The sequence below is a fragment of the Cottoperca gobio genome, chromosome 4, assembly GCF_900634415.1.
Source record: "Cottoperca gobio chromosome 4, fCotGob3.1, whole genome shotgun sequence".
Lineage (NCBI taxonomy): Eukaryota > Metazoa > Chordata > Actinopteri > Perciformes > Bovichtidae > Cottoperca > Cottoperca gobio.
The window spans coordinates 12,968,086-12,993,989 of NC_041358.1; the positions used below are offsets into that span (position 1 = coordinate 12,968,086).

Below are 25,904 nucleotides of genomic sequence, written 5' to 3' on the forward strand. Positions count from 1 at the left end.
AACAAATGACATCCCTGTTGCCATGACCAACTTTAGGAAAACCTTTAACCTTTACCTTATATTCATCATCTCTGTAATTAAAAGAAAAGTTTTAGTTGAGTGTTATACAATATCATACCTATCTGCCCAGCAATGACTGGCGGCCGCACTACAAGCAACACCAACTTGTCGAGTAGAAGGTGAAGGAATCGAACCACTGGTTCCAGCTGGGAAGAATTGAGCGCAGCAATGCTGGACTTGAGCTCAGCCTCCAGGTTGTTCTCCATTATGCGCATGTCTCCTATCCTGACTGGGAACATGTGCTCGTCCAGGGCGTGTACCAAGGCAAAGAACTTGTCCAGGTACTGGTCCTGGAGAGGGAGAGTGGTAAGGGTGCAAAGGAGAAGAGAGAGATAAATTTACTAGCAAAACAAATGCAGGAAAGGGGATATAGAAAGACACAGATGGTAAAAGAACAGAAGAGAAGATGGATGGAGAGAAAACTTGGCAAAAAGAAGAAGCTTAGAGGAAAAATACATAACAGTGTTAAAATGTAGAGAAAGGTTAAAGAGAAAAGGGGGGAAGGAAGTCGACAAACAAAGGTATGCTTTGATCTACTCGTCTGTAACTTGGCTCACCAAGTAGAAACCACAAAACGAACGTTGCTACAAGAACACAGTAGAATCCAACATGTCTAATCTGTGCCAGGAGCAGTGATTTATGAGCACATTAGTCCCAGTTAGGCTCCTAGGGACCACAGTAAAGCCCTCCACACCCCAGCCGACACAGAGATGGAGTAGACCTCAGTAAATTACTGCAGAGGCGAGCTTCACCCACTAATGCACTGGTGCTGTGGAGGAATTATTGTCTAAATGTGAGAACGCTGTGTTTGTTTCTCTTTACTGAAAATGAAATTAAAAATTATAACCTGTGAGTAATGCTTTTGAAAATGATTCTACCGCAACTGATATTACAATAAAACTGCTCTTCTTCATTCCAGGGTCATTTTGGTAATATAAGGTTTTAATTTTCAAGCAGCGTTTTTCCCTCTGCTCATATGTATGATATCATCAGTTGTATACAGTACTGTTACCTGTGTGTGGATGGTTGAAAGAGACACCACTTCCACATTAAATACTCCTCGATGGTTGTCCACCCACTTCATCCCAGGGAGAGGAACCTGAAATAGAATAATACCAGAGTAAATCTGTGCTGCATTGGCAAAATGAACATTTCACAAGCAGTGAAAATGAACGATAGGTCACTGTGTGTAGAAGGCTGTTCCGAACCCTTACAAAGCCTTTACATCTCTATTCTTTTTATATTATAAAGGGTACTCCAAGACACCATGACACCATACTTCAATAAATGTCTTTATACTGTAAAAACACTTTCCATTCTTTAATAAAAAAAAACAAAAACAAAAAAACAAAACAGTCTTACATCTGGTGAGAGAACAGAGTAGGATTGTGGTGGTTTCTCCAGGGACACAGGGAGACAGAAGTGGCCGGTCCGCAGACGCCCATTCTGCAGCATGGGGATCCACTACAGAGTGGGAGAGAACACAGAGGACAAAAAACACACATAGGATAATATTATTTTCATTCAGTACATATTCAAAATTACACATTACTCTAAAAGACAAGTAGAGAATGTGTGCTTGTAAATGAGAATGTTTAAGTGTACATTTATGCCTGCTGGACCATTGCAGTAGTGGGAGTGCAAATAGCTGTTACCTACAACCACGGAAACAGCCTATGTGTCAACAGTTCAATTTGTTTGTTACCTACCGTGTATCCCACAGGGGTCTCCAGTGGTGTGTTCTGCTTCTGCTGGCAGCTGACGTGGTAAAAGGTGAAGAGAATGTGGTGGTGGTCCGACAGGGAGGCAGGCAGCTTGATTTTGATTTCATCATGAAAGTCAGGGGATCTGTTGACAGCAATTAGTAACTTTTATTGTAAATTATAAAAACGTATTCAACAACTGTGTGAGAAGCTGTTTTATATTCAATAAATGTATACATTAGGAAAGACCACCACCCAAAATAGATTTGTTTCTGAAGTACGTAGAAAGGTTTGGTCATGTGGTTCAGGCTGCCATCTCAAAAGACCTTCCATTTAAACCTTATAGTTCTAATTCTAACCACATTGAATATGAATCTCTCATTGGCTGAACACGATAAATAACCTTAACCTTAAGCTTCTGCATAATACTTCAACTCTCTCAAAGCGACAAGGGTGCAACCACAACGATTGCCTACTGTGTGGTCATTGCCTCCTCCATGTTTTTGAACAGGGAACAAGTCAGTCATAATTATGTATAAGGTCATAATTATATATAGGGTCCTACTATTGCTGGAGCACTTTTATACGACTCATTCTGGAAACTATTGAGAATGGTTTGCCCCATGTGTTCTATACACGGCATTCAGAGCAGGAACATAGCAGCAAAACAACTATTTGGGGTAATGTGGTCCTGGGCAGAGAATGAAGCCACACACCCCCTGTGTGTGTTGTAATCCGAGCTTTTCTGTGCTTTGTTTACATAGCCTGGCCAGCCACACGTGAGTCCTTGTGTGTGTCCCACACTGACTAGCAAATGGACGCCGCTCTGCACTGCCCTCACTCGGCGGTTAGCGCTGATAATGCCGCCTCGACCCACGGCGTTGTGACGGAAGCATGAACGACCATCCTCGAATTCCCCATCAGTTTAACGCCGTTTAGTACTCTGTCAGCACCGTTGTTGTTGTTTGCGCTGTTTGTGCTGTTAGTACCATTAACTGCTAGCCCCCGGCTCAGCCACAGCCATGTTGACAGCCATGTGGAGGTAATTCCTCAATCATAAATCTGCACTGAATTCCATATAGAGAACCTTTAAGTGTCTAGCTAGAAAGAATAACATACTAGCTTTAGACTTGCATAAGAACATGTTGATCCACAATGTACAAATATGCAAATCAATTGAAATCTTCATATATTCTATTTCCTGCTGAGTCTATTTATAACTTTGGAAAATGTTTCCCTAGACAGTGGGTCATAGGTTCATAGTGGAAGTCAAGTCATCTTAAAATAAATAAATTACATAACACATCATAACTCACTTCAGCTGAATTATTTTTTGTCCCCCAGGAGGAAACTTTGTCTGCAGGCCAGTGCCGAGAAACAAACAACCCACATCTACAAACAACCTATCAACAAACCCACGAGAATTGCCTTAAGGCTAGAAATGACTAAAACAGCATAAAAAGGTCACAGAAGGGCCCTCATTTCTTATGGGAACAAATATTTTTGGTTAAGGACCAGAGAAACAGCACGAGGAGCTTCTTGTATCGCAGTGGAAAAGCTAAGAAATCCAAAAGCAGATACAAGCACAAAGGCTGAAGCTCTCCATATTACAAAACATGTCCTACAATAAAGAGTTGTTTCCTTTCCTTGTTCTCATATGTTCCTTTAAGAGCTTTGACAAGAGAACATTTGTGCCACTTCTGAGTGAAATTCAGACTGTAATTGGCCATTACCTATAGTCACTTCTAAGAACTGAATTAAGTCCTGGTCACAGTCGTACATTGTTCACAGGTTGATTAATTTTAGCCTTGAAGATGTGACCCCTGGGTGACAAATGACAAAACCTCTGGATGTCATAAAAACACCTGATAGCGGTGATTAAATATTAGAGACCCCTTAGCTCTTGGTCAGAAACGTCTGCCAAGGACACCCACTTGACAATATCCAGACGGTTGACCCGAACTATTCTTTAATGAATGCCATCAAAGGTTGGGTGATGGAGGTGTAATAGTAGATGTTAAATTAAAAAGGAGGATATTTTTTTATTTCATTTTCAATTGATCTCATGACAATCATGAAGACCATGTGAGTACAAGGCTTAGCATGTCAGATTTCCATACCTGACCATTGCCAAGAGAGGTCATCGCATAAATCATGTAAAGATGCTCACTACCGGACTGAATGAAAATATGTTATTGCTATGGAGCATTGGGTCAAAATGTTGGGATATCTGGATATCCATCACAGGTTCCCTACAGCACTCTATAGAGACTATTATAAAGACAAAGAACTTGCCTGTTATGGTACACCACAGCAGTATAAGCTTCTTTAGCGAAATCTCCACAGCTGGACTTCCCAAATATCACCTGGTGGATAGAAAATATACAGACATTCAGATGATCATGTAGCGATGTTACAATGAATTATCACAATTTCTCAACATGTATTTACCCAGAGAATATTTGGTTGCATGCACACAGCTGCAGGATAATGCAGTGCTGTTACAATTTGCAGGTTTTTCATACAACCACACAAAAGTCATTAGTTTTCAACACATACAACTAAGAGGACTAGACTAAGATGAATGATCTTTTCTTTTATAGCATCTTATCATGGTGTACCGGCATTGCATTGTTTGGATCCTCTCCGCTCATAAATTGCACTTTGACTGTGATGTTGCGGGCAGAGCCTTGGCGGTTGGCAAAGTTCAGACTCTGAGGGTTCACATACAGCAGATTCCTAAAAGACAGACACAGACACAAACAGAGAAAATAAGGCACATCATAAATGATGTCATTAAAAGGAATTGCGCCAAATAAATAAGTCAATCTCTTGGGTAAATGATTGAGAACATACACAGAAGAAACATGAAAAACCCATGTATACAGAGTAGGACATTAATAATAGTGTATAAAATATGGTAGAAAGTAGCAATAGCTTGAAGGCCGTTTTAGCCACGGTCATCAAGAGTGTAACCATCATATAAATAATTCAAATGACATTACATTACAACAAACTTTCTGCCGGCATAAATTGATTGGTGGGCCTTGGTTGATTCTGCTTCTGTTGTAACAAATTGTTTAAAATAAACATTTTTTTAAAAATACTGAATGTGGTTGGAATTTTACAATCCTGACCATTGTTGTCATCGTTGCCAGGAAAAGTAATGGTACTGTACTGTCAAAGACACTGGTTACTGATGGGAAGTGGGAGGAGGCCCCACAATAGGAAGTACAAAGTAACCCGGGATCAGCTGACCAACCACACTGACGTAGTTGAGTCTGTGGGGGGGCGGCCCCCCAGAGACCACAGCTGGAACCACAACTGACAAGGAAGCGTGGGAATCTCTTTGGTCTGATCATTAGAATCATTCCCTTCTTCTGTTGCCCTCCATCTAGCATGTCCTAGCAATAACAATGGTAGCTTTAAAGTGGGTTGTTGAATTTTAACAGAAATAGACCCCAAGATGACTTCATATGGAAAATCTGAAAGCCCCATACAAGCACAGTGAGGAAGTATCACTGATTGGTCAGTTCATCTAATCAGATTCATCTTTGGTTAATCAGTACACATGAATACTGTGAAAGTCTGCATTGCAAACTCTGTTGGTCTCCCCATACGCTCCCGACTGTACAATGGCAGCTACCCACCTTCCCTATTTTTAAGTCCAGAGGCTAAATAAGAGGACAAAGTCATTGTTTGCCAACTCTAAACATAGATCAGGATAAGTTTCTTATCAGAAGGCCAGGTGACAAAGTCACTTTCTAGCAATTTGGAGCATTTTGAGAAATAGTGAATAAATATAAATTATGCCATGTTAATAGGACAACACAATGTTGATGAAAGGGTTGAGAAGAGTGCCTACATTTTATTCAAAACTGGGTATACCCAACTTCTATGAAAACTTTACTCATGGTCCAACTTGCTACGATTTTTTTTTTGTAATTTTTTCGGCCTTTTCATGCCTTTACTGATAGTGAGGATGAGAGGTTACGAAAGGGGGAGAGAAGGGGAAGACATACAGCAAATGGCCACGGGTCGGACTCGAACCACATGCCGCTGTGACAAGGACTGAGCCTTTGTATATGGGTCGCCAGCGCTACCGGATGAGGTACCAGGGCGCCCGCTACAATTTGAATTTGAATAATAGATTTGATGTACATATTAGATCCATAATTGTAGAGGCTGTGGTATAGTTGTACAGTAATAAGTGCCACTAGATATCCACTTAGCAGCACTCAATTGTTTCCCATCAGCATTAGACAGCATACAGTACATTTGACATTGCAAATTCTTTCAAATTAATATGTTCAAAAACAAAATCAAAATCAAGAAGATAATTTAGTTCAAGAGTTTAAAACAGAACTGTTTGAATTGAAAATAACCTTGGATAAGCAAATCTTAGATTATGCCTAAATTAAAATTAATTGAACCTGTTATTGGCAGTATCTGTTTTGTAAAAAAAAAAAACAGTTCAAGAAGTTTAAGCACATCTAAATATAAACAGGCAGACTCAGCCAATCAGGTGCTGTGAGTGAACATGACTTATTTTCACCTTGTGATTAACAAAGGATGGGGCGCTGTACAAAAGGTATCCACACTATCCAACTATGAAACAAAGGACTGACTCACAGCACATTAACAGAGCAGTCCTCTCCCCCAGAGGTCAACATAGGAGGTGATCAATGGATGGAAAAACAATTACTAGAAAAGATACAACAAGAATATCTCAGGGATAACTGATAGTATGCATGATAGGAAAAAGGTATAGCTACAGACACAGCAGTATGGACAATCAAGAATTAGAATCAAATTAGAATGCACAAGGCTAACATACACAAGACAAACATTGTAGTGGAACTAGGAAATCCCGTTATTTAAACGGACTGCTAAGAAGGTTTAACTCCGATTTAGCAATTGAAAGTTCCACTGCAAATTTGAACTTAGAAGGTTCAAACTCTTAACTCCATTGCTGCTAAACCACAACGGTAACCACTGTGCTGGCATGACGGATATTGAATGTCATTACCAGCTTTATGCTGATCAAGCAAATTCCTTAACTCAGTCTGTGGCCAAATCTTTCTTCTCCATAGGAACCTTTCTTTCTGCTCTGTCCATACAAAAAAAGAGGCAGTCGCTCATAACTGAGAACTGTGGTAATCCATCCTTATAACCGCAAATTACTAGAGAAAGCTCATTAAGGGGACTGTGTGGTATTTTAAGGTGTACTGTAACAGCCAGAGAGCCAAACCTTTCCATTTTAAACCACAGCCAAGTATCCCAGTATTGTCTGCTATTTGTGACCGTGTCAATTTTCCAAAATAATAAAGCCATACAAAGTGACTGATCATCTGACTCGTGAACATCTACTTTATGAACAATAATAAATGGTAAAACTCCATAAAAGTTGTAAACAATGTTCAATGTATGCCGTTATGAACCTATTTTGAGCTTTGATTGCCCAAAAAAAGCAATGACTGCATGACATGAGAATTGGTCGAGCTAGAAGGCCTTTTTCACACCACATAACAGGACATGCCTATTTCAGGGGTTAGGAACCATGCCACATGGTGTGCCAAAAGTATATCAATATTTATATTCCAATTAAATACTACACCAAGTCATTTTGCTGATTACTTCCTCCTCCCTGTCTGGCAGAAGGTAGACATATTTCACCAACACTGCAGGCCTGCATGAAACAACTTACTAAGATTTTCCCATAAAGATTTATTTTTTATGACAGGACTCAGAGTACCAGAAAGATCCTTTAAAAGCTGCAAGCTAATCAGTAAACTATATACCCCATCTCATGTCTGGTGGTATTAAAAAATATCACACAAGGCATGACAAACTTGAAAAGCTGAGCAATAAAACAAAGATGATGAGTACACACTGTCCAAACTCTCCAACATCATTCATGCCCAGAAGCTCAACCCTGGCACTGATGACAGGTTCACTCCCCTCCCCACACAAAGAGAGAAGAAGGAGGGAGAGAGAGCGAGAGAGAGCGAGAGAGAGCGAGAGAGAGCGAGAGAGAGCGAGAGAGAGCGAGAGAGAGCCTGGTGCTGGGCTGATTCAGCACGCTGCTAAATCAAACCCAGGAGCATTAATTACAAACAGCATTATCAATCAGAGCAAAGTGTGTGTGCAGGGTTATAAGGTTTGAGATTGATCAGACTGACGATCCATCAAAAACCTGTCATGGCCATTGTTGGCTTTCTGCTGATCAGCTAAAGCTCTGCACCACAGATGGAGAACAGGGTAGGGTGTGGTATGGAGAGGGGATTGGGGTTAAATGGGTAGTACAGAAAGGGGGGTGGGCTGTACATGTCATTTGCTCACTGCTGTGATTTGTTTGTTCAGGAGAGGGAGGGCTCGAGGGGGATTTGGGAGGAGATGGGGTACAGAGCTAAAACACAGTAGGGTTTAATGATCAACTAATCCCCCCCCCTTCCTCTACCGAGAGGGCAGTATATAATGCAGGGCAGCCTGCTGCTCTCACATCATTTAAACAGCAAGGAAGTCTGGGTGGTAGGCAGACGGAGAGAAAGGAGTGTTGAGTAGAGCACAAAGTAGAGGAAAGCAGGAGCAGTGCAACACTGTTAGAAAATATTCAACAATTCCGGATTGGACCAGAGAGTCATGATGAAGCTGTTTTGCCTGTTGCTGCTGCTTGCTAGTTCAATTGCTGCCATCCCTCTGGAGTTCTCAGGTAGAGAAGTGTACCCCACCGTGCCCTCCCATGCCCTTACTACAGCACTAAGCCCAACCGAGGCAAAGTCCCGGTTTGCCATGCTGGATGACGTTCGTCTACTCGCAAACGGCCTTCTTCAGCTAGGCCAGAGTTTACGGGAGTTTGTCCACAAGACCAAGGGCCAAATCAACGAAATCTTCCAAAAGTTGAACATTTTCGACCGCTCTTTCTACCAGCTCTCAGTGGTCACGTCTGAGATCAAGGAGGAAGAGGAGGAACTGAAGAAGACCACCAGTTTCTTGAAGACCAACAACGAGGAGATCAAGAACCTATCGCTGGAAATCAACACTAAGATCAACGGCATCCTCCAGGAGCGTATACAGCTGCAGAGCAAGGTGGGGAACCTTGAGGAGCGGCTGCAGGGACTGTCACAGAGCCTTATCCCTGCTGATCAGCTTAGTGAAATCACCACGCTTAAGGTAAGCAGCTAATTAAGCAATTACTCTGAGTTCCTTATTAAAGTTTGCATCAGTTAGTTGATGTTTTGTGCACATCAATAAAAGCCTGCAGCAAATGTTTCCCTCAAATCTAGCTATAAATGGAAATGCATGAAATTAACTCTATTAACTTGAACAACATCAACCTCCATACCGCTTAAATTATTTCTGCACATGACGCAGAATAAGCAATGGGCCCAAGATAATCCTATTTGGTAACATGCATCTTCATATGACCATGATCTATTGCTGTATTACAGTAATAATTATTGATAAACAAATGTTTGTTTACCATTTGTTGCAGTAAGTTTCCATCTTGACTTAGATGTTGTCAAAATACTGTATGTGGGATATATGGGCTATAGAATGATGCAATGATTACTGACATTAGAAAAGCAAAGTAACCCATTACAAAGTCATGTGTGTGTTTTGTTGTTTGGCGTGACTAATTCTCTCTCAGGTTTTCTTTTACTGATAAAATTAACAATTCTACTTATTTAAGGAAAACAAATACTGAAGAAAAAGTGATAGTCAACATGTCGTAATTAAATTGTGTGATTAATGTGTCAACAGGTGCTCTTTAAAACTTTTTGTAAAATACATGTTGTATGGAAAATAACACTTTTATTGTGCTATTTTCAGGAAGTGATTGATTCTCAAGAGAAAACAATTAACAAACTGCTGAAAGCTGTGAAAGAGCAGCATGATCAGCTTGACAACCAGAAAAACAAGATTAAAAACCTGGAGGAAAAGGTAAATAACTGTTAACCAGAATATCCTTACATTTTGTCTAACACCTGCCATCTGTGATAACCTAGTTTGGTCCTTAAAGCCTTCTGCTTTATGCGAGAATAAAATATGAATATGGGAAGGGAAACATCATTTAACAATGTAGATTAATTTGCATTCTCTTGCAGCTAAACTATGACAGCTTTCAAGATACAGTTGATAAGCCAATGGATTCAGACCCTGCAGCTCCTGATATGTTTGAATATCTGACAGGGAACTCAACTGACCTAGATGTGAATGGTAAAATTATTTTTTAAATATTATCATTTATTATAAAATGTTGGCATAAATATATGAATATGAAATGTCTTAAAAAAGAGAAGATTTGAAAAATGTTTATGCATTCATTTTGATTTTCTTAATTGTGTTTCAGACCTACCCAAGGACTGCAGCGAGTTGTTTACCAAAGGAGAGACAGACAGTGGAATCTATGTTGTCAAGCCAAACCAATCTGAGCCGTTCAACGTTTACTGTGAAATGGGTTCAGGTGGGTGAGACTAAAGCCTTCTGAGCTCTAAGTGAGAGCATCAAAATACTGTTTCTGTATTCAGAGAAGCACTTATATTCAAGATGATGAAGTATTGCCATTTATGCACTTTTCCAATCAGCAAACAAGGAACAAAAAACAAAAAGGTTATCAAGCTAGATAGCCATAGGAACAGGTTATCCAACAATGGGGTGAATATTCCATTCATGTGATCTATGTAAAGGAGACTTCCTGATCCTTGTGTAAACTGTTGTGTGGCTTGTACAACAGTAACTAGACTATAAATGTATTTCTAATCCATTCTATAGATGGGGGTTCAACTGTTATCCAACGCAGGATCGATGATTCAGTGGATTTTGACCAGACATGGGACAAGTACGAGAAAGGCTTTGGAGATCTGGAAAGTGAGTACCTTTTAAACTGTAACATAAAATATGGCACTTTTACCATTTGCCAGACAATTTGATTTAGACCACAGTCTTTTTTGGTGAAGGGGGGGGGGGGGGGGGGGGGGCATTTGCAAGTACTTCCTGTAGGCCTGGTCATAGGAAGTAGTAATTATTACGTATCAGCCCTGAACTGACAAAGTGACTTCCTGTATTGTCTAGGCACAAAGCACATTTTGGCAGCTTTCCCTGCAGCACTTATCTTCTCAAACAGCTACTCATAGGTGCATAATGGCTACTGCAGGCATGAACTTTAGTTGCTACTACCTACCTAATGATTATACCCTTACAATTTGGTGCAGAAATCCACCACAGGCCAAGGGAAACAAGTGTATAGACGTGTTGTCTGCTCTGATTACAGATGAGCGTCTCGAAGCTTATTGGAAACAAAGTCCAAACTGATAAATTGCGGAAAGAAAAAGAAAGTTGTGTGGGAGAAATTATGAATACTAGAAATCAGGCAGAAAACTTCTGTGGATGGTACAAAGGAGATTTATCCCACAAACATTTTTCCATACAAAATGATCTATAACCTTTGGAGATTCCCTGCTAAAAGACAAAATAAGGCTTAGTTTTGTCACATAAAAGATATCCTAACAAAAAAAAACGGATTGATGTGTTATGTAGAGGACTTCTGGTTGGGCCTAAAGAAGATCCACAGCTTTACACAGCAGGGAGTTTACATCCTGCGTGTTGATTTGGAGGACTGGAAGGAGGGAAAGCACTGGGCTGAATACCGCTTCTCACTGGAGGGTCCCTTCAAGGGCTACAGCCTTCAAGTCAGCAATTTCTCTGGTGACCTGCCTGATTCTATGGCCAAAAGCACCGGCATGAGATTCTCCACAACAGACAGAAATAATGACAACCATCAAAACTCCAACTGCACTCGCAGTTACACAGGTAAACAGTTTTACAAGCTGAATGAGCAATGGTTGTTTGGTAGTATAAAACCTTTAAAGACCAAGCTATGTTTATATGACTTATGTCTTTTGTCCTGACCCCTTGGCAGGTGGTTGGTGGTTCAATGCTTGCAGAGAGACCAACCTTAATGGACGTTTTTTGTGGTTGAGGGCAAAAGGACGCTCTATAAGAAAGGAAGGGCATTAACTGGAAGCCTGGCACAGGGCCCTCTTTTTCCCTCAAGATGACCAAGCTCAGCTTACGACCGGCCCTTACTGCTGCAAGCTTCAACTGAACCGCACAAGTCATACCTTTTCTTACAACACTGCTGGCATTTTTCACAAGCATTGATCAAATCTAATACTTAGACAAAAAGTTCTATAGAATTTGAAAGTGAAGTAACAGACAAATTCCTGCACTATTTAACGGATTGCTTCCTAATAGCAGTTTATCAAAGGATAAATGTCAAAAGTCAGAAAATGCTGACCCGTCTCAATGATGCAACCATGCCACGCAGGTCATTACCCTATTGGGTGTGATCCAGTAACGACAGTAGAATTGTTATTATGCAACATCTGCAATCGCTTGCAAAATTGACATATTGATCCACATCAGCAACCCGATTCAGTGCCGGCTGCAAAATGCCACAGTACTACAGAAGGAAAGAAAACTATGAGGAGAGATGGCGAAGCAATTCTAAGAACTGAGATTGCTTGGCTATCTTTTCAGTGAACCTAAATGTATTTAACTGAGTTATTTAAAAAGTATATTATCCTTGTAATGTGAAACTGTTGCATGTTCCCAGGAGCTACAGACACAATTACCGACCAGTTATTGCATAAGGCATGCAAAAATATGTAAGTCAATGCTCAAGAGAAACACTGCATCTCCAACATCTCAAAAACTGTCCATACTTGTATTTATTTTCTAATGAAAGTATTGTCATTTGAGTCCTGGTATTTTACACTGCTTCATCCCTAGCTTTGTGGAAAACAATCTACTCAGTGGGGGCACTTTCAGCAGTCAAATACAGTCCAACAGTACAGCATTTGGAGATACAAAGCTTTGGCAGCACACTGATGAGGTTTTTTGATGTTTGTTCTGTATTTTTTTTTTACTCTGTAAAGTATTTAAACCATGTTCATGCGATTATATTCTTTAAGCTTTAAGGTATTGTTAGAAAAACATAATTTCCATATATTTCCTATGTTATCGAGTCATATTGACTCTTGTCCATTCTTACAACATAACTAACTGTACTGTAAATGTTCCTCACACTAACACGTCCTCATATTTATGAAGACAAAATAAAAATCTTGACTAAATGATCCAACATGACTACATTTTTTATATTAACTTAAACTAAATCAAATTTGAAAAGGAAAAAAAACAAAAGCCAAGAAATGGTCTTGGTATTACCTTAGTATTACATGCAAGATGAAGTGCTGCTGACACAGTCAGGAAGACAGTATCCTCATTCACAAATTCCGGATACACAACTTTAGCCCTGAGGTTCCACTCAGTTTCTGGAGCTCCCCCACAAAAGCCCCAGATCAGAAGCAAATCAGCGTTGGCTCTGCACTTGAGCGCCATGTGTGTAGATATCAGATAGGGGAAACCTGGGGGAGCGCCTGTAACTGTTGCATCTAGAGGAAACAGGCTATTTTGTGAACACGTGTGCCAACGACAACAACAAGCGTGACTACCGCATGGTATTAAGTCATTTTCCATGTCACTTCTCGCGTGTTTTCGTAAAACAAAATGTAGTTTGGAGACCAGACATACTCATCGGGGATTCTGCCTGGTGAAAGATCTTGTAGAGTGTGTGTGCCCCTGTCGCCGTTCAATTAGGTCAGGTAAAAACCTTAGCAACCTCAAGAATGCAAGCTATGTGTATTGTGACCAGTACAGCAGTCTGACAACTTTGAAAGTCATGTAGTACTTAAAACAATGTATTACTGGTCATTCAAAATCTAAAAGTGTGTCCCCTATAAATATGTCTTGCTCCCATATAGCTATAATCTGCATAAACACTTTAATATATTTGACAGTCCAAAGTATAAAACAATATGGCAAGGTTTCCAGTTTAAGGCCTGTATCCTTGTGCTTATAAAATGATAAACCATGGTAGCACTGTTCAGGTGCAATGGCCTCATAGGGTATAGTTGGCATACATTTATACTTAAAGGAAAAGTCTATCAGTCAATAAGACTTAGAGGAAACTTTTGATCGCAGACAACTTTCACATTTAGAATAAAAACGCAACAGTATGAATTCCTTTCACCCAGTTCTGCTGGCTCTCAATGATGTCTGGCATTAGTTAATCTACAATAGAAAGGCACCTGGTTATCTGCAGACAAACAAGACCTGTGGTAGCAAGGACATGTGAGCAGCAGCGTCTGGTATTAAAAACATCTCTCAAAATGACCTCGACAGAAAAAGCCCTTTTTTAGATGCAATACGTAGTACACAGTAACATGAGGACACAGTAACATGAGGTGAACATTAACGACATACACCATCAGTCATCACTGTGCAAAGCTTGAACTGACGTGATTTCTGCAGGTTGAGGAAGTCATCCTTTACTGAATAAATGATCACGAAAGTGAGTTTGATGTCAGCTCATGGAGCATGTGGCATTTTGTCTATTTTCACCTGTTTTCTAACCGACTTTCCAAAAAAAAAAAAAAAAGAAAAGGCTGCTAGTGGTAATATCCCTCTGTAGTCCATGGATAACTTGATACTTGAAATGTAATATGCGTGTTAATCCACATGTAAACTAATGGAGCTATGACACGCATGAAAGAGCTATGTTTAAATGCTTTTCAAATCCATTAATTCAATGTTTTCTTTAGAATAAAAACAGTGTAAAAAAAAAAAGGCTTGGATTTTTGCAACCTACTGACACTAAAGCTCTATCTTGACAATCAGAAATACTCTCCAGACAAAATTAACTAAACTGAAAGATAAGAAAAATGGTTTTCCACTCAAAACTGTTTTATCTGTACCTGTATTTGGTGTTTGGTACATAGACGTCCCTGGGAGGGAACTCCAGGATCTCCCTGGTGGGCCGTACCCTGCTGTCTGGATAAGGTTTGACCTGCAGAAGGTCAGGGGTCAAGCAATAGTGGGGGTTCTCTGGAGCTGGAGAAATGTCCAACTTCAACTGGGCTGTAGTGACAATGACACAGAGGGCAGAGTGGGAATACACAGAGATAAAGGAAGAGAAAAATGTTTTAGTGGTTCAAATTTCCAAGCAATTGTTGGGAATCATAGAGAAATCAAACAAGACTCAATCCACATGTTTGTACCTGTGATGGGTCTGAGTCTCCTCAGCACTGAAGAAGGCCTTCTCATGTCAGCTAGGAACTTATACAAGTCCTCATCACTCAGTCTGTCCCCCTCCTAAAACACACACATGTGCAGCATATAAAAATCCAATATAAAATTACAAAGCAGAAGAGTGTATGATAAGCAATAGGAAATATGACCGATTGTGTGTGTGTGTGTGTGTATGTGTTCTTCCCAAGAAGTGCATAAAATACATATATATTTGCATTTGTGTGTGTAATATATGTGGTTATGGAGACCTGTTTAAAGAAGTTGGTGATGGTAAGTGTTGCAGGTCTAAAGCCTGTCAGACTGCATGACTCATCTCCACTGGTGGTCCTCTCCAGGGAACGCCTTCCCATGATGCTCGAGTTCCTCCGTTCTGACCATGAGCCTTTTCTCTCTGCACACAGGTGAAAAAACAACAACATTAGCATTTTAATCATTTAAATTCCATATATTGACAGCTTTTTCTTTTAAGGGATACTTCAACGGTCTCAAGATTAATCCCATATTTATGTCTCCAAACGAAAAAGCGTGTATACATGTCACTGATCTGCCAAAAAGGCAGCCACCACAGTCGGCCTTAAAAACATACTACGTGAGGTTGAAGGTTCGACAAACACCAAAGGTAAAACTCAAAATAACACACCATCAATATATATATGGTTCACCGTCTCGTTTGAACTTGCCTTCCTTACAATTTGTTGTTGTAAAGTTGTTTTTAGATAACAATTGTGCAGTGTGATAATGTATTGACAAGCCCATGCGCCTCATGCAAGGACTCCCAGGTCACTACAACATTGAGGCTGTGAGTGGGCAGAAACATTCACAAAGGTGTTTTGTGCCTCCACACTGTGACTGTTACTGACTTGATACTGAGACACATACTGTGTTTTTATAGTTACAATCCAAAGGGATGTGTTAAAAGTTAATGTCAGACCTGAGAGGCTCATCTCCAGCTCTGTATCTCTCTCAAGACTGCCAGCACTGTTCACAATGTTCATCAGGTGGATGGCGGTCCAGGCGAAGGGCATGCGATAGCGGCCAAGGCGTTGGCAGAACTGCTCTGACTGGCCACGAAGCTTCTCCAGCTTCTCTTTATTCTACAAGAAAAACACATGTTTACTTAAGCTAGTTATATCTCATCAATATAAGATGAAATACAACATACTTAGTATCTGTGTTAGTACTATTATAACAGCCTGAAAATGTTTCATATGCTATTCAACATCTAATTCACACTGATCATACCTTGGCAGCGTCAGACTCTTTGAAGACCATGTAGGGCTCAGCACACTCTCCGATATCACCTTGCTGCAATACTTTTTCCAACTGGGGACAAAGCACATTCATCCTCACACACAGCAATGGAGAGATCTTACTGGACAAAGATTGACCGTCAAAAATGAGCCACTTATTTTAAATCATGGTATTGGCCCACATATGTTTTTCACAGCATCAGATATTCTTTTTAAACGGACAGAGTTACCAGCGTAACACCGGCTCCTACAGAATATTGCATTAGGAGTTGTTTTTAGACTTAATGTTATTAGGCTAGCAAGTTCCTTCATTGATAATAGTATTAAGTATTGATAGTGTATTTTGGTGTTAAACCTACAGGAGTTTCTAGTGGCTTGTGTAACGTGTTTTGCAGCCGTGAAGGAAATAAGGATGAGTGTCGAAAACGTCTCTCGACATCATACAGAAACAGACCGGGGAGTAAATCATCCGTTACTGTCACTTTAAAAATAGAAAAGGCTTCAAGTACTCTCGTGAAAGCGTTTTGTATCTTCAAAAAGTATTTTTCCAAAAACTAAAATCAGGGTCCTCTTACATTTGTGGAAATATGTTAATATTACTTATTTATTTGCAAAACAAGTATTTAGAAGACAGAGGAAATGATATCATAACTGACCTTGATGACAAGGAAGACATCCTGGGAGGGGTAGGTGATGGAGAATACGGCAGAGCGTGCCAGCGTGGAGATGGCTGCTGTCTGAATGTGCGGACGCAGCATCCCCTTCGTCTGCTCAGAGTTCAGGTCGAAGAAGAAGTTCTCCGATATCTGAGGGACACATCCAAATTGACACACAGGTAATTATTACAAAATCATAACATACATGTTAAATATAATCCTATGACAACCATTAGCATTCAATCACTGTTTTTGAGTTAATGGCTGTGTTACCGTAACCGGATTTCCTGGCTCATGGTTGGCTGACAAACATGATAACATTTCAGTGACAAATGACCCACTTGTAAAAGTAATAGAGTTCCAGTGCAGAGCAATATATATGAGAGATCTACTTATCAAGGCAACTGCTACCCTCTAGTGTTTGTCAGCTAAAGGGAAGTGGAGAGAACCAGCAGTGGATGGTCTTCTTCAGATAGATACATGGTTCCAGTGTATGATTTAACTGCATTCCCACAAGCATAACAGGGCCACAACATAAAATGTTATAGTCCACTCATCAAATTCGTTTTGGCCTCCCAACAATTTTAATGGTTTGCAGAAGTGACCCAACAACTCAGTGCTGAGGAGGCACTGAGGAAAGCATAACAGCTTACCTTTTTCTTTTCCTTGACATCGTATAAGGCCAAACTAGCAAATATCGGTTCAATTTCGATCTCAAACCTTCAAGTGGAGAGAAAAAGGAGTGGGTCAGCAGAAAGCAGCAGTTAAATAAAAGCGCTAAAAGCCTTTTTCTTCTGAAAAAAAGGCTGTCCACCACTTACTTCAAGGACAAGCACTTGACGAGTAGTCTTTGGCCAAAGTGTTCTTTGGGTACTTCAGGCACACAGTGGCGCTCAATGGGCTCCTCCTACACATTCACAGAGAAGATTATATAAAAAGAAATCAGTAGAAATTATCAAAACCATTGTGGACTTCTGTAAGTCAATGCTGTGATGACAAACACAAATGTATTCATAACAAAGAAAATTACTGACATCATGGGACTGGTTTTAAAACACAAAGATTGAGTTCATTGGCCTACTTGGACGGAGTAACCCACAAACATTTCTCAAATAAATTACAAAATGTATAAGCAAATGTAATGGTGGCCAGGTAAAACAAAAGGGGTGAACTCTACCTCATCAAGGGCAGGGTGCAGAGCAAAGACTTCGCGGTGGCGGTTGGCCTTGCGATGCTCTTCGTTGTGCCTGTCGATCTCTTCATTGGGGGCACGGTCGAGGAGGTGAGGGAGGAGGGCATCAGGGAGGGAGTTCTTCAAGTCAAAGATGCTGCAGGCCCAGCTGCCGCGTGGGGTGTCGTCTATAGACATCGACCGCCGCTTTAGGTCATCCTACAGGACAAACAACACAAACAAAATAAGTGTCAAAGACACACTAACTCACATGCACAGCATTTTGGTAAACTTAAGTTTTTACCACTGAATTATTTGGTACCTGGTCATCCTGGTAGCTGCTGCTATCTGGCATCTCGTCAGCCTCAAACACTTGTTTGGGCAGGCCTTTCTGACGCTCCTTCTGCTTGTCCAAAGTGTTTGGGTTAAAGCCTGTACCAAGCTTATGGTATCTGAGGGACAAAGCAGTCATTAACCTAATATCAATGCTCAAGAGTCATAATATTTAACCGATATTATCCTAATTTTAAAGAGTTAACATGTGTAATTAAAAAAACCAAAACATGAATAATTCCACACAGTGAAGCCTTACTTTCTGTTGACGACGGTCCAGTCTTCTGTGTACGATCTGACACAGTCTCTGACATGAGCATCAGTGTCCCTGCAGCCAGACAGAATCAATCAAACCAGCTTCGTTTAATAGCAGGAGTCAAACTTCAAATGCATAAGTTCAAGTAAATAAAGGTGGCAGGTGATCATATTTTATTATCGAATAAATGATAATAGAGTTGGAGAATAAATGTGGAACCGAGTGGTAAAACAAAACGCAAATAGAAAACGTATTACTCTGTACATTTTTACATTTTAAAAACAGTACTTATAAAGTACTTCAAAATGCAACTATTTCCAATTCAGAATAGATCTGTCAACTTCATTTGTAAATTCTATTTTTGAGTCAGGCAATTATAAAAATATTATATATATATATTTCATGAATGTTAATTTAGATTAAAGTCAAGTTATCAAATGTATCGAATACAAAATATATTTAAATGTAGTGAGTTAATAATAGAATTTGAAGATTTAATAAATGGACAGCTCTATTAAAAAAAGCTGAACTTTAAACCCCTCTATTGCCAAGAAATATGAATAATATTTCTTTATAAACACTGTTAGTTTATCTCGGTCCTATACAATACGTACACTGTCACAGAAAATATGGTGTGAGATATTAACTTACTCCACCCCTGCTTGTGCCACCTTCAGTATTTCAACTGCACAGTACCCTTACTCACCCTTCCTCGGGGACGGCTTGCGCCACTGTGCGACACTCCCTGGGTGTGTGGATAACTTCAATATCATCTGGGGGAAACTCAATCAGATCTCTCAGGGGACCCGACTCAACGATGGGAGGGTGAGTGATGAGGTACTCCTCAAAATCCACCGGCTCAACCGCCTCCGTGAGGGGAACCTGGTGGGCGATGCGAGGGAGAGATCAGAGGAAAGGGAAAAGTTAATTAGCTGTGAAGACATCGTCAGCTGTGAAGACATCGTCAGCTGTGAAGACATCGTCAGCTGTTCAGTTCTCCAGTCTGCACCTCGTCTGATTTTCTTTATGTGCATAAGTGTCTTGGTAAAGTCTTAAAGTCTCGAGGTTAAGGTTTCAGGGGATTATTTCTCCATACAACGTCTGAGGAAAGTAGCAGAGTTATGGTTTATTAGACATTCTATGAATCTGCACTGCATACTGGAGCAACAAGTCCAAATGATGAGGTTATCTCTGTTATTTCTGTCGAGGGAGCAGTTCTACCTTTATTTCCAAATAGGAAAATCACTTCTACAACAGATGCACGTGTGATTTGGGAAAATGCTTTAAAATGCCCTCAAGCTGATACAAGTAACCAGATTAGCAAGTATGCTACTTCAAGCTTAGACTAATGGTCTTACTCTGCTTCTTAAACGATGAACCCAGGGGGGGATCTTTGTTTCGGCAGATTCAGTTTGAGTGTGAAGCTGTCTGCGTGTTTGCCTCTCTCTCTCCATTAAGGAGGAGAGGGGGAGTATTTGCTGGTATTGTGGCTCAGGGCTGCTGAGGTGCAATTGGCACTACCCCTTTAACAAACACACTGTCTATCATATATCATTGAGCTGAGCACAGCAGTATTTGATTTATTTGTACCAAATCACATAAGGGAATGTGAGCAGACAGTTCATCAGCTCGTGTGTTTGTTTTCCCAACATAACAAACACCAGAATTGTATTTGGGCAAATGTGAAAAATCAACAGCATCTCAACTGTTGAGAGCTCAGACACTGTCTTGTGTAAGTTAGCTTTACGTCTTCAGCGAATGCAGCAGCAGCAGCAGCTGCTTTCACACTCGGATGATGATGATCCAAGACATGATGTCAATATTGGACTCTGGCCTTTCAATGGTCTATGAGGCTACTTGTCAAGTAATTCTTGAACTAATTCCTATCCGTTACTATATACATAGATTACAGTATATTCAAACCTTAGGACTCTATACGTAGTTTGATCCTAGACTATCTTTCTCATGTTAGAGGATATTTAAGTAGGCCTTAGTTCAAACCTAACGTCTTGAGTGTTTCTTTTTCTGGTCAGGTCATCTCTCCAAAACATATAGCTCATCTTTTAGTCCACCATAGCTGACGGCCCACAGCTGCAAGGTAAGAGTTAAGCTGGGCCCAGAGTATTCAGACTGGTTAGAGTTGCTATGACTGTCTTACTTATAATGTGTTAAGGAATAGGATTTGAGGAGCCATCTAGGGGATCCATCTTTAGGTAAACGATTTATGGAATGCCTTGTTTCAGGATAAATATTGAGGGAGAGGGGCTGGTTGGCAGAATTGATGGGGGCAGACAATGTAACTGCTTTGCTGTTTTTGCTTGTACTGACTGTGTTGCTTGTTGCGGTCCCAACGTTGAGGTTTTTGAAGAGTTGCGGGGAGCCTCCATACTGGCCAGCTATCTGCTTCCTGACCTCTGCTGCCACAGTCCTGCAAAGAGAGGAGAGATAAGTGGAGGGAGGAGAGAATACAGACCATCTTTAAAGTCTGTGTAATGATGCACACATTAGACCTAGTTGGATTAATTAGGGCTGAGAATCACAACAATACATACTGTAACAATATTCAGTCATTATAATGGGATTAGGATACAGGTGATTCTGCAGTACACAATATTGAAAGACATTGTTTCCTCTCTCTACGCTGTTAACTGTCAAATAAAGGCAAACATGCCAATAAAATAATGGTTTTTTTAAAGTTCATATTTCAAATGTGAGCAGTAAAAGTACAAAACCCACCTTTGTAAGTATCAAAAGAGCAGTATCTCAAAAGAGTATCTCTGGTGCCACTGTACCAACAGCATCACAAGACACACGACAATATAAATTGCGTTACTTGTCCCACCTCTATTGCTGAGAATAAACTGAATCTAACAGAACCTTGGAGTTTACCGAAATAATTAAAGACTCAAGAATAAGGGATATTTTAGCTGTGAAAATATATGTAAAAAGTGCAATAAATTGCAATATTAATTTTTGTATCAAGCTGTAGAGGAGAATGATTTGTAACATTATCACAAAGTGTCAAATATTCAATAATATTGTATTGTTTTGATATTTTATTGACACTTGGTGTCTGGCGAGACTTACTGCCATTCAACTAAAGAAACATTAAAATAATAGAAACACTCCTTCATGCTGCTGGATTTTGCTAATTTCAAAGCAGAGGCTAACTAACATTGAGCATTTCTTGTCCTTTTAGGGTTTTCTGTTTGTGTCTCAAAGTCTTACTGTGTTGCCTCGGACAGCATCGTATATTACACTCGGACAGAGAGGAAAGATACAAATAAAAACCTCTGGAGCCCAGTGGTCAGCAAAAAGCTCTAGGTGTTCAACCGCTGCTGTTGCCACACACATACATAGGTCCTTTAAGTCACAGCAACCACCAAAACCACTCAGAGACCTTTGCCTTGAACAAAACAACAGCGCAGTAAGTAGCTCAAAGTGACACAAACAAATAACAAATTAGAACCAAGGATAAAGGCTAGACACTGAAGACTCAAGGTGACGTTACACAGAGGCTGTAAGGATCCAACAATTATGATTAACTAGGTTTTTTCATTACACTTTACTTCATAACCAACAATCTGACCAACTTTCTTGCCTATCTTCACTGGCAGTCCTGAAAACAATATCTAGTTTAAAGATTACTTTAAAAACTGTTGGCCATGATTACAGTGATGAAGAGCAAGGATTAGGTGTTTTACACTTAGCGAGAGCGCAAAACCGAAATTATCTAACAGTCTGGTTTCCCTAAAGCCACGACAGTACTGCTCCATCAAAAAAATACAAGGTTGCAAAATAGAGGAGGTTTAAGCACTTATCGTCTTAAGCAGGAAGGTACAATGACAGCTGCATGGTGCAACTTTCCAGCTTAAGATAAACACAACAATGTTCTGTAGAAGAGATCCAGTGGCCTCAGCATTGCAGCGCTGTCACCACTAGAGAAAAGCAAAAGCAGTGAACCGACAAGCACATTCCACAGTCCTCCCCAATGCCTCTCAGCAGACCTTTACTTAGCACTGGTCACCACACAGAGGAATAACTTGATTTAACAAACAGCCTTTGTGGTTCTCTCTCAAAGAGGGTAACAACAATAACTCCCTGGAAAGAAATAAAACTGGTGGCAATTACCATAATACAAGTAAAACATTAAACTGAAACATGTGATTTAAATTCTGGGCAATGTTTTAGTCGCTTAATTTACCTCAACATGTGACATCTGCTAACTCTCTTCCACTACTAAAAGCCAGCTTAAACAGGTACAATAAAGGCACTTATTTCCCACTGCTAAGTGAATAACACAAGCAAGGTAAACAGTCTGCTAATCTGAGAGTAAAAAAAACTGTTAAACCCTTTATTTATTTAGGGAAGTTTCAATGAGATGCCAACTGCACAAATTCATACAGTGGATACAATTCACATAGACTTATTTACATATATTCATATAATGCAATCTGCCAACCACCTCTGTGAAGGTTATAATAGTATTTGTCTCTTGTCATTGTGTCAGAAAGTTGTTGTCTTATCTCTATGGTAAACTTTGAGGACATCATTTGTGATATTATGGTACTGGATGGTAGGTGGATGTCATAGACTAAAGAAATTCTTAGTCGACTAACACTCGTAATATTGTGTCTACTAATCAATTCATTGATTAAAAATTTGACAGATTTGCAAAACAGATTTATCCAAAAAGAATCATTCAAAAGCGTCACTTTAAATCTTGTGTTTGTCATATACTCATAAGTTTCTTTGAAATAAATCCTTCAACTAAATAAATCTTAGTCGACTAAGCCCAAAGCAACCAATTAGTCAACTAAAAGGAGCCCTACTTTACGGCATTACATTGTAAGTTATGAGTATCATTGATTATGTTCATCTGCAAATTTGATAGCAACTGTGCCTGATGGGAGGGTCTGCTCTCCTCTTAACCTGCCACAAGGTGTTCAATCTGCAGAAATCAATAAGAAACTCAATAGTTGGATGCGGTTTTGATTAATTGGAACTCAATTCAGACTGTAATAAAATGCAAACTCCTCAAGTCCTGACAACAAGAAAGGCATGGACATCCTGCATCATCATAGCCAATACAACTAGAATTGTTTGACCTATAGTTAAATAAACTGGCCTTAAGTAGATTAAAATTTCTAAAATGGAAAAGGAAAAACATTGAAGATCATGATGTGCATAGCCTTTTGCAATATTCTACAGTTGGTCCATATAAGAAACTGTGACAAAGTTGACAACAGATATTCCTCCTTTCCAAAAACCTCAAATCATCATGATAATTTTATTTTATCAAGAAAAATCGTCTGACATTGATTCAGAGAAACACTCTCTGCAGACAACTATTACTATTGTAGCACAAATAAATAGTTATAATGACTTGACTTTTAATAAAGTGATCAGCAATGACAATGAATAAAACAGACTTATTTTGAGAGACAACAGTTCATATCTATCTAGGCCTATCCCTATATGTTGTATATATCTATCTATCCATTTATCTCTCTATCGCCTGGGATGATGGTATTTGACAGCTAGCACAAAGCCCTTTGTTAAAGAGATTACTTTGATCTGTCTGAGGGGCGGGGATGAGATTAATACATCGCTATTTGTTAGCTGTTGATGGAGGCTTTTGTTTCCAGTCTTACTGTGTTACAATCATCTGTTCTCTCTCTTGTCAATGGGTTGTTACTTGAAACATAACTCTAAAAGTTCAGCCTCATCTCTGTCAGTAGTAACGTTACCTAGCTACCCATCGTTAGCTACTGTAGGCAAGATAGCTAACGTTAGTTGTCCAAAATTAACGGTTTTCAGTTTACATTAAATCCCTTTCGGTGCGGACAATTATTGAAAACTAAGTGCCGTTTGCCAAGATACATTTATTACAACAATATTACATTTATGTCCTTAACATTCAGGGGTGTGTGAGACTAGCTGCTAGCGGTGTCGCTGTCTGTCTGGGTGGGTCTGAGCATCTTTGCCGATATGGCTAACAAGCGGCTAGCTCGGAGCAACCAGGCTGTGCATCGGCTGGGCCTCCTTCACAGGGTTCCCTTAGTGGTGGTCTGAGGGCGACCTACATAAAGGCAACGAAGTGTTCGGTGTGCCTTTACCGAGCTCGTTTCGGGTTCTCAAGTCTTTTACCTGCTGATTTTTTGGGCGAAGGCGCGGCGTTCAGCCATGGCAGTGGCTGCTGGTGTGCTTTAATATTCCCAGGCAAGCAGTCAGGCAGCAAGCAGACTCCGCTTTCCACTCACTCACTACAGCCACAGGGAAAACTGGAAAACCGGAGAATGGCATCATTACCGTAACCACCGTAACGGGGTGCAACAGAACACACCCAAAGAAAAGCCACTGCGCACTGTACTGTACTGTGAGGAATAAAGCTACACTAGGTTGCAACAGCTGGACAACTGTATTTATACTATATTCAGCCTTATAACTGTAATTTATTTATTTTTTATGTTTTCATTCATTCTGGTTATTTCTCCTTGAAATCTGGTTAGCGTAGACATTCATGCAAGACAGAATTTCCCAATTTGTTTTGCAAAGCCTATTTGGCTGTTAGAACGAAAGTTATCCTGCAAAGCTCATGATTTTACCTGGGAAATTAGACAAATATGATATAATATTGTATGATATTACAAAATCAAATAGGATAGGCATGTTATCATTTTTAGATTATATACAAATAAACACAATATAAATTATAAAGCCCATGTTAAAACATGTTTTATTTTAATATAAACAAATGTTTTCTCAAATTAGTAATAGAATTTTTTTTACATTTATCAGATTTAAAAGAGTAAATGATACTTTCACAGATGCTTTGATTTGTTGTCATTTTCCCTTCGGTGTAACCGCTTTCCAAGCATTCAATAGAAATCTTATGTCTTTTGTATTCTGCAATAAAAATATATTATCAGATTTTTACATCCAATAATTACTTAACCCAGAGAGGTGTAAGACTTGTTGATGTCCCTGATAGGATAACTTTGTCAAGAGAACATAAATCTAAAGTATAAACACAGACAAACACACTGAAATCCTCAGCAAAAACACATTTTACACAAATGGATTTTGATTCCACATATAAAAAACAATTACTAATGGCAACTGATAAAATGATCATGTGTGTGTAATGTGTAAAATAACAAAAGATTGAAAATGTAATTTAAACTCGGGGTTTAGCCGATGTCTTCTTCTTCTTCTTCTTCTTCTTCTTCTTCTTCTTCTTCTTCTTCCTCTTCTTCTTCCTCTTCTTCCTCCACTTATGGTAAAGGTTTGTAAAGGTGTCATGTGACCATGCATGTT

At 39.7% G+C, this 25,904-nt stretch overlaps 2 protein-coding genes across 21 annotated transcripts in view; one reads left to right on the forward strand and one right to left on the reverse strand.

Annotated features, from left to right (window-relative positions):
- The window catches only part of dock7 (dedicator of cytokinesis 7), a 48,750-nt gene extending 23,825 nt beyond the window's left edge, over window positions 1–24,925 (reverse strand). For 9 of the 20 annotated variants that reach the window (XM_029429685.1, XM_029429682.1, XM_029429681.1 and 6 more), the window contains exons 1-20: window positions 24,735–24,924; window positions 20,913–21,012; window positions 19,291–19,466; window positions 18,588–18,656; window positions 18,318–18,447; window positions 18,002–18,214; window positions 17,646–17,731; window positions 17,478–17,544; window positions 16,825–16,974; window positions 16,161–16,241; window positions 15,850–16,012; window positions 15,167–15,309; window positions 14,888–14,981; window positions 14,585–14,747; window positions 4,385–4,502; window positions 4,059–4,129; window positions 1,770–1,908; window positions 1,423–1,524; window positions 1,073–1,159; window positions 119–350 (exon numbers count right to left, since the gene is read on the reverse strand). In XM_029429685.1, the coding sequence (XP_029285545.1) occupies window positions 119–350; window positions 1,073–1,159; window positions 1,423–1,524; window positions 1,770–1,908; window positions 4,059–4,129; window positions 4,385–4,502; window positions 14,585–14,747; window positions 14,888–14,981; window positions 15,167–15,309; window positions 15,850–16,012; window positions 16,161–16,241; window positions 16,825–16,974; window positions 17,478–17,544; window positions 17,646–17,731; window positions 18,002–18,214; window positions 18,318–18,447; window positions 18,588–18,656; window positions 19,291–19,466; window positions 20,913–21,012; window positions 24,735–24,772 (2,422 nt within the window). In that variant the 5' untranslated portion in view covers window positions 24,773–24,924. Of the gene's footprint in view, window positions 1–118; window positions 351–1,072; window positions 1,160–1,422; window positions 1,525–1,769; window positions 1,909–4,058; window positions 4,130–4,384; window positions 4,503–14,584; window positions 14,748–14,887; window positions 14,982–15,166; window positions 15,310–15,849; window positions 16,013–16,160; window positions 16,242–16,824; window positions 16,975–17,477; window positions 17,545–17,645; window positions 17,732–18,001; window positions 18,215–18,317; window positions 18,448–18,587; window positions 18,657–19,290; window positions 19,467–20,912; window positions 21,013–24,734 lie in introns of all 20 variants that reach the window. The other 11 variants (XM_029429680.1, XM_029429668.1, XM_029429671.1 and 8 more) reach the window with 3 other exon arrangements.
- Window positions 8,288–12,898, forward strand: angptl3 (angiopoietin-like 3). The gene is given in 8 exon segments (XM_029429691.1): window positions 8,288–8,936; window positions 9,597–9,707; window positions 9,872–9,983; window positions 10,117–10,230; window positions 10,539–10,634; window positions 11,304–11,576; window positions 11,686–11,768; window positions 11,770–12,898. Coding segments are annotated over 8 exon segments (1,422 nt in total). The 5' UTR covers window positions 8,288–8,405; the 3' UTR covers window positions 11,872–12,898.
- Window positions 24,926–25,904: the final 979 nt, after the last annotated feature.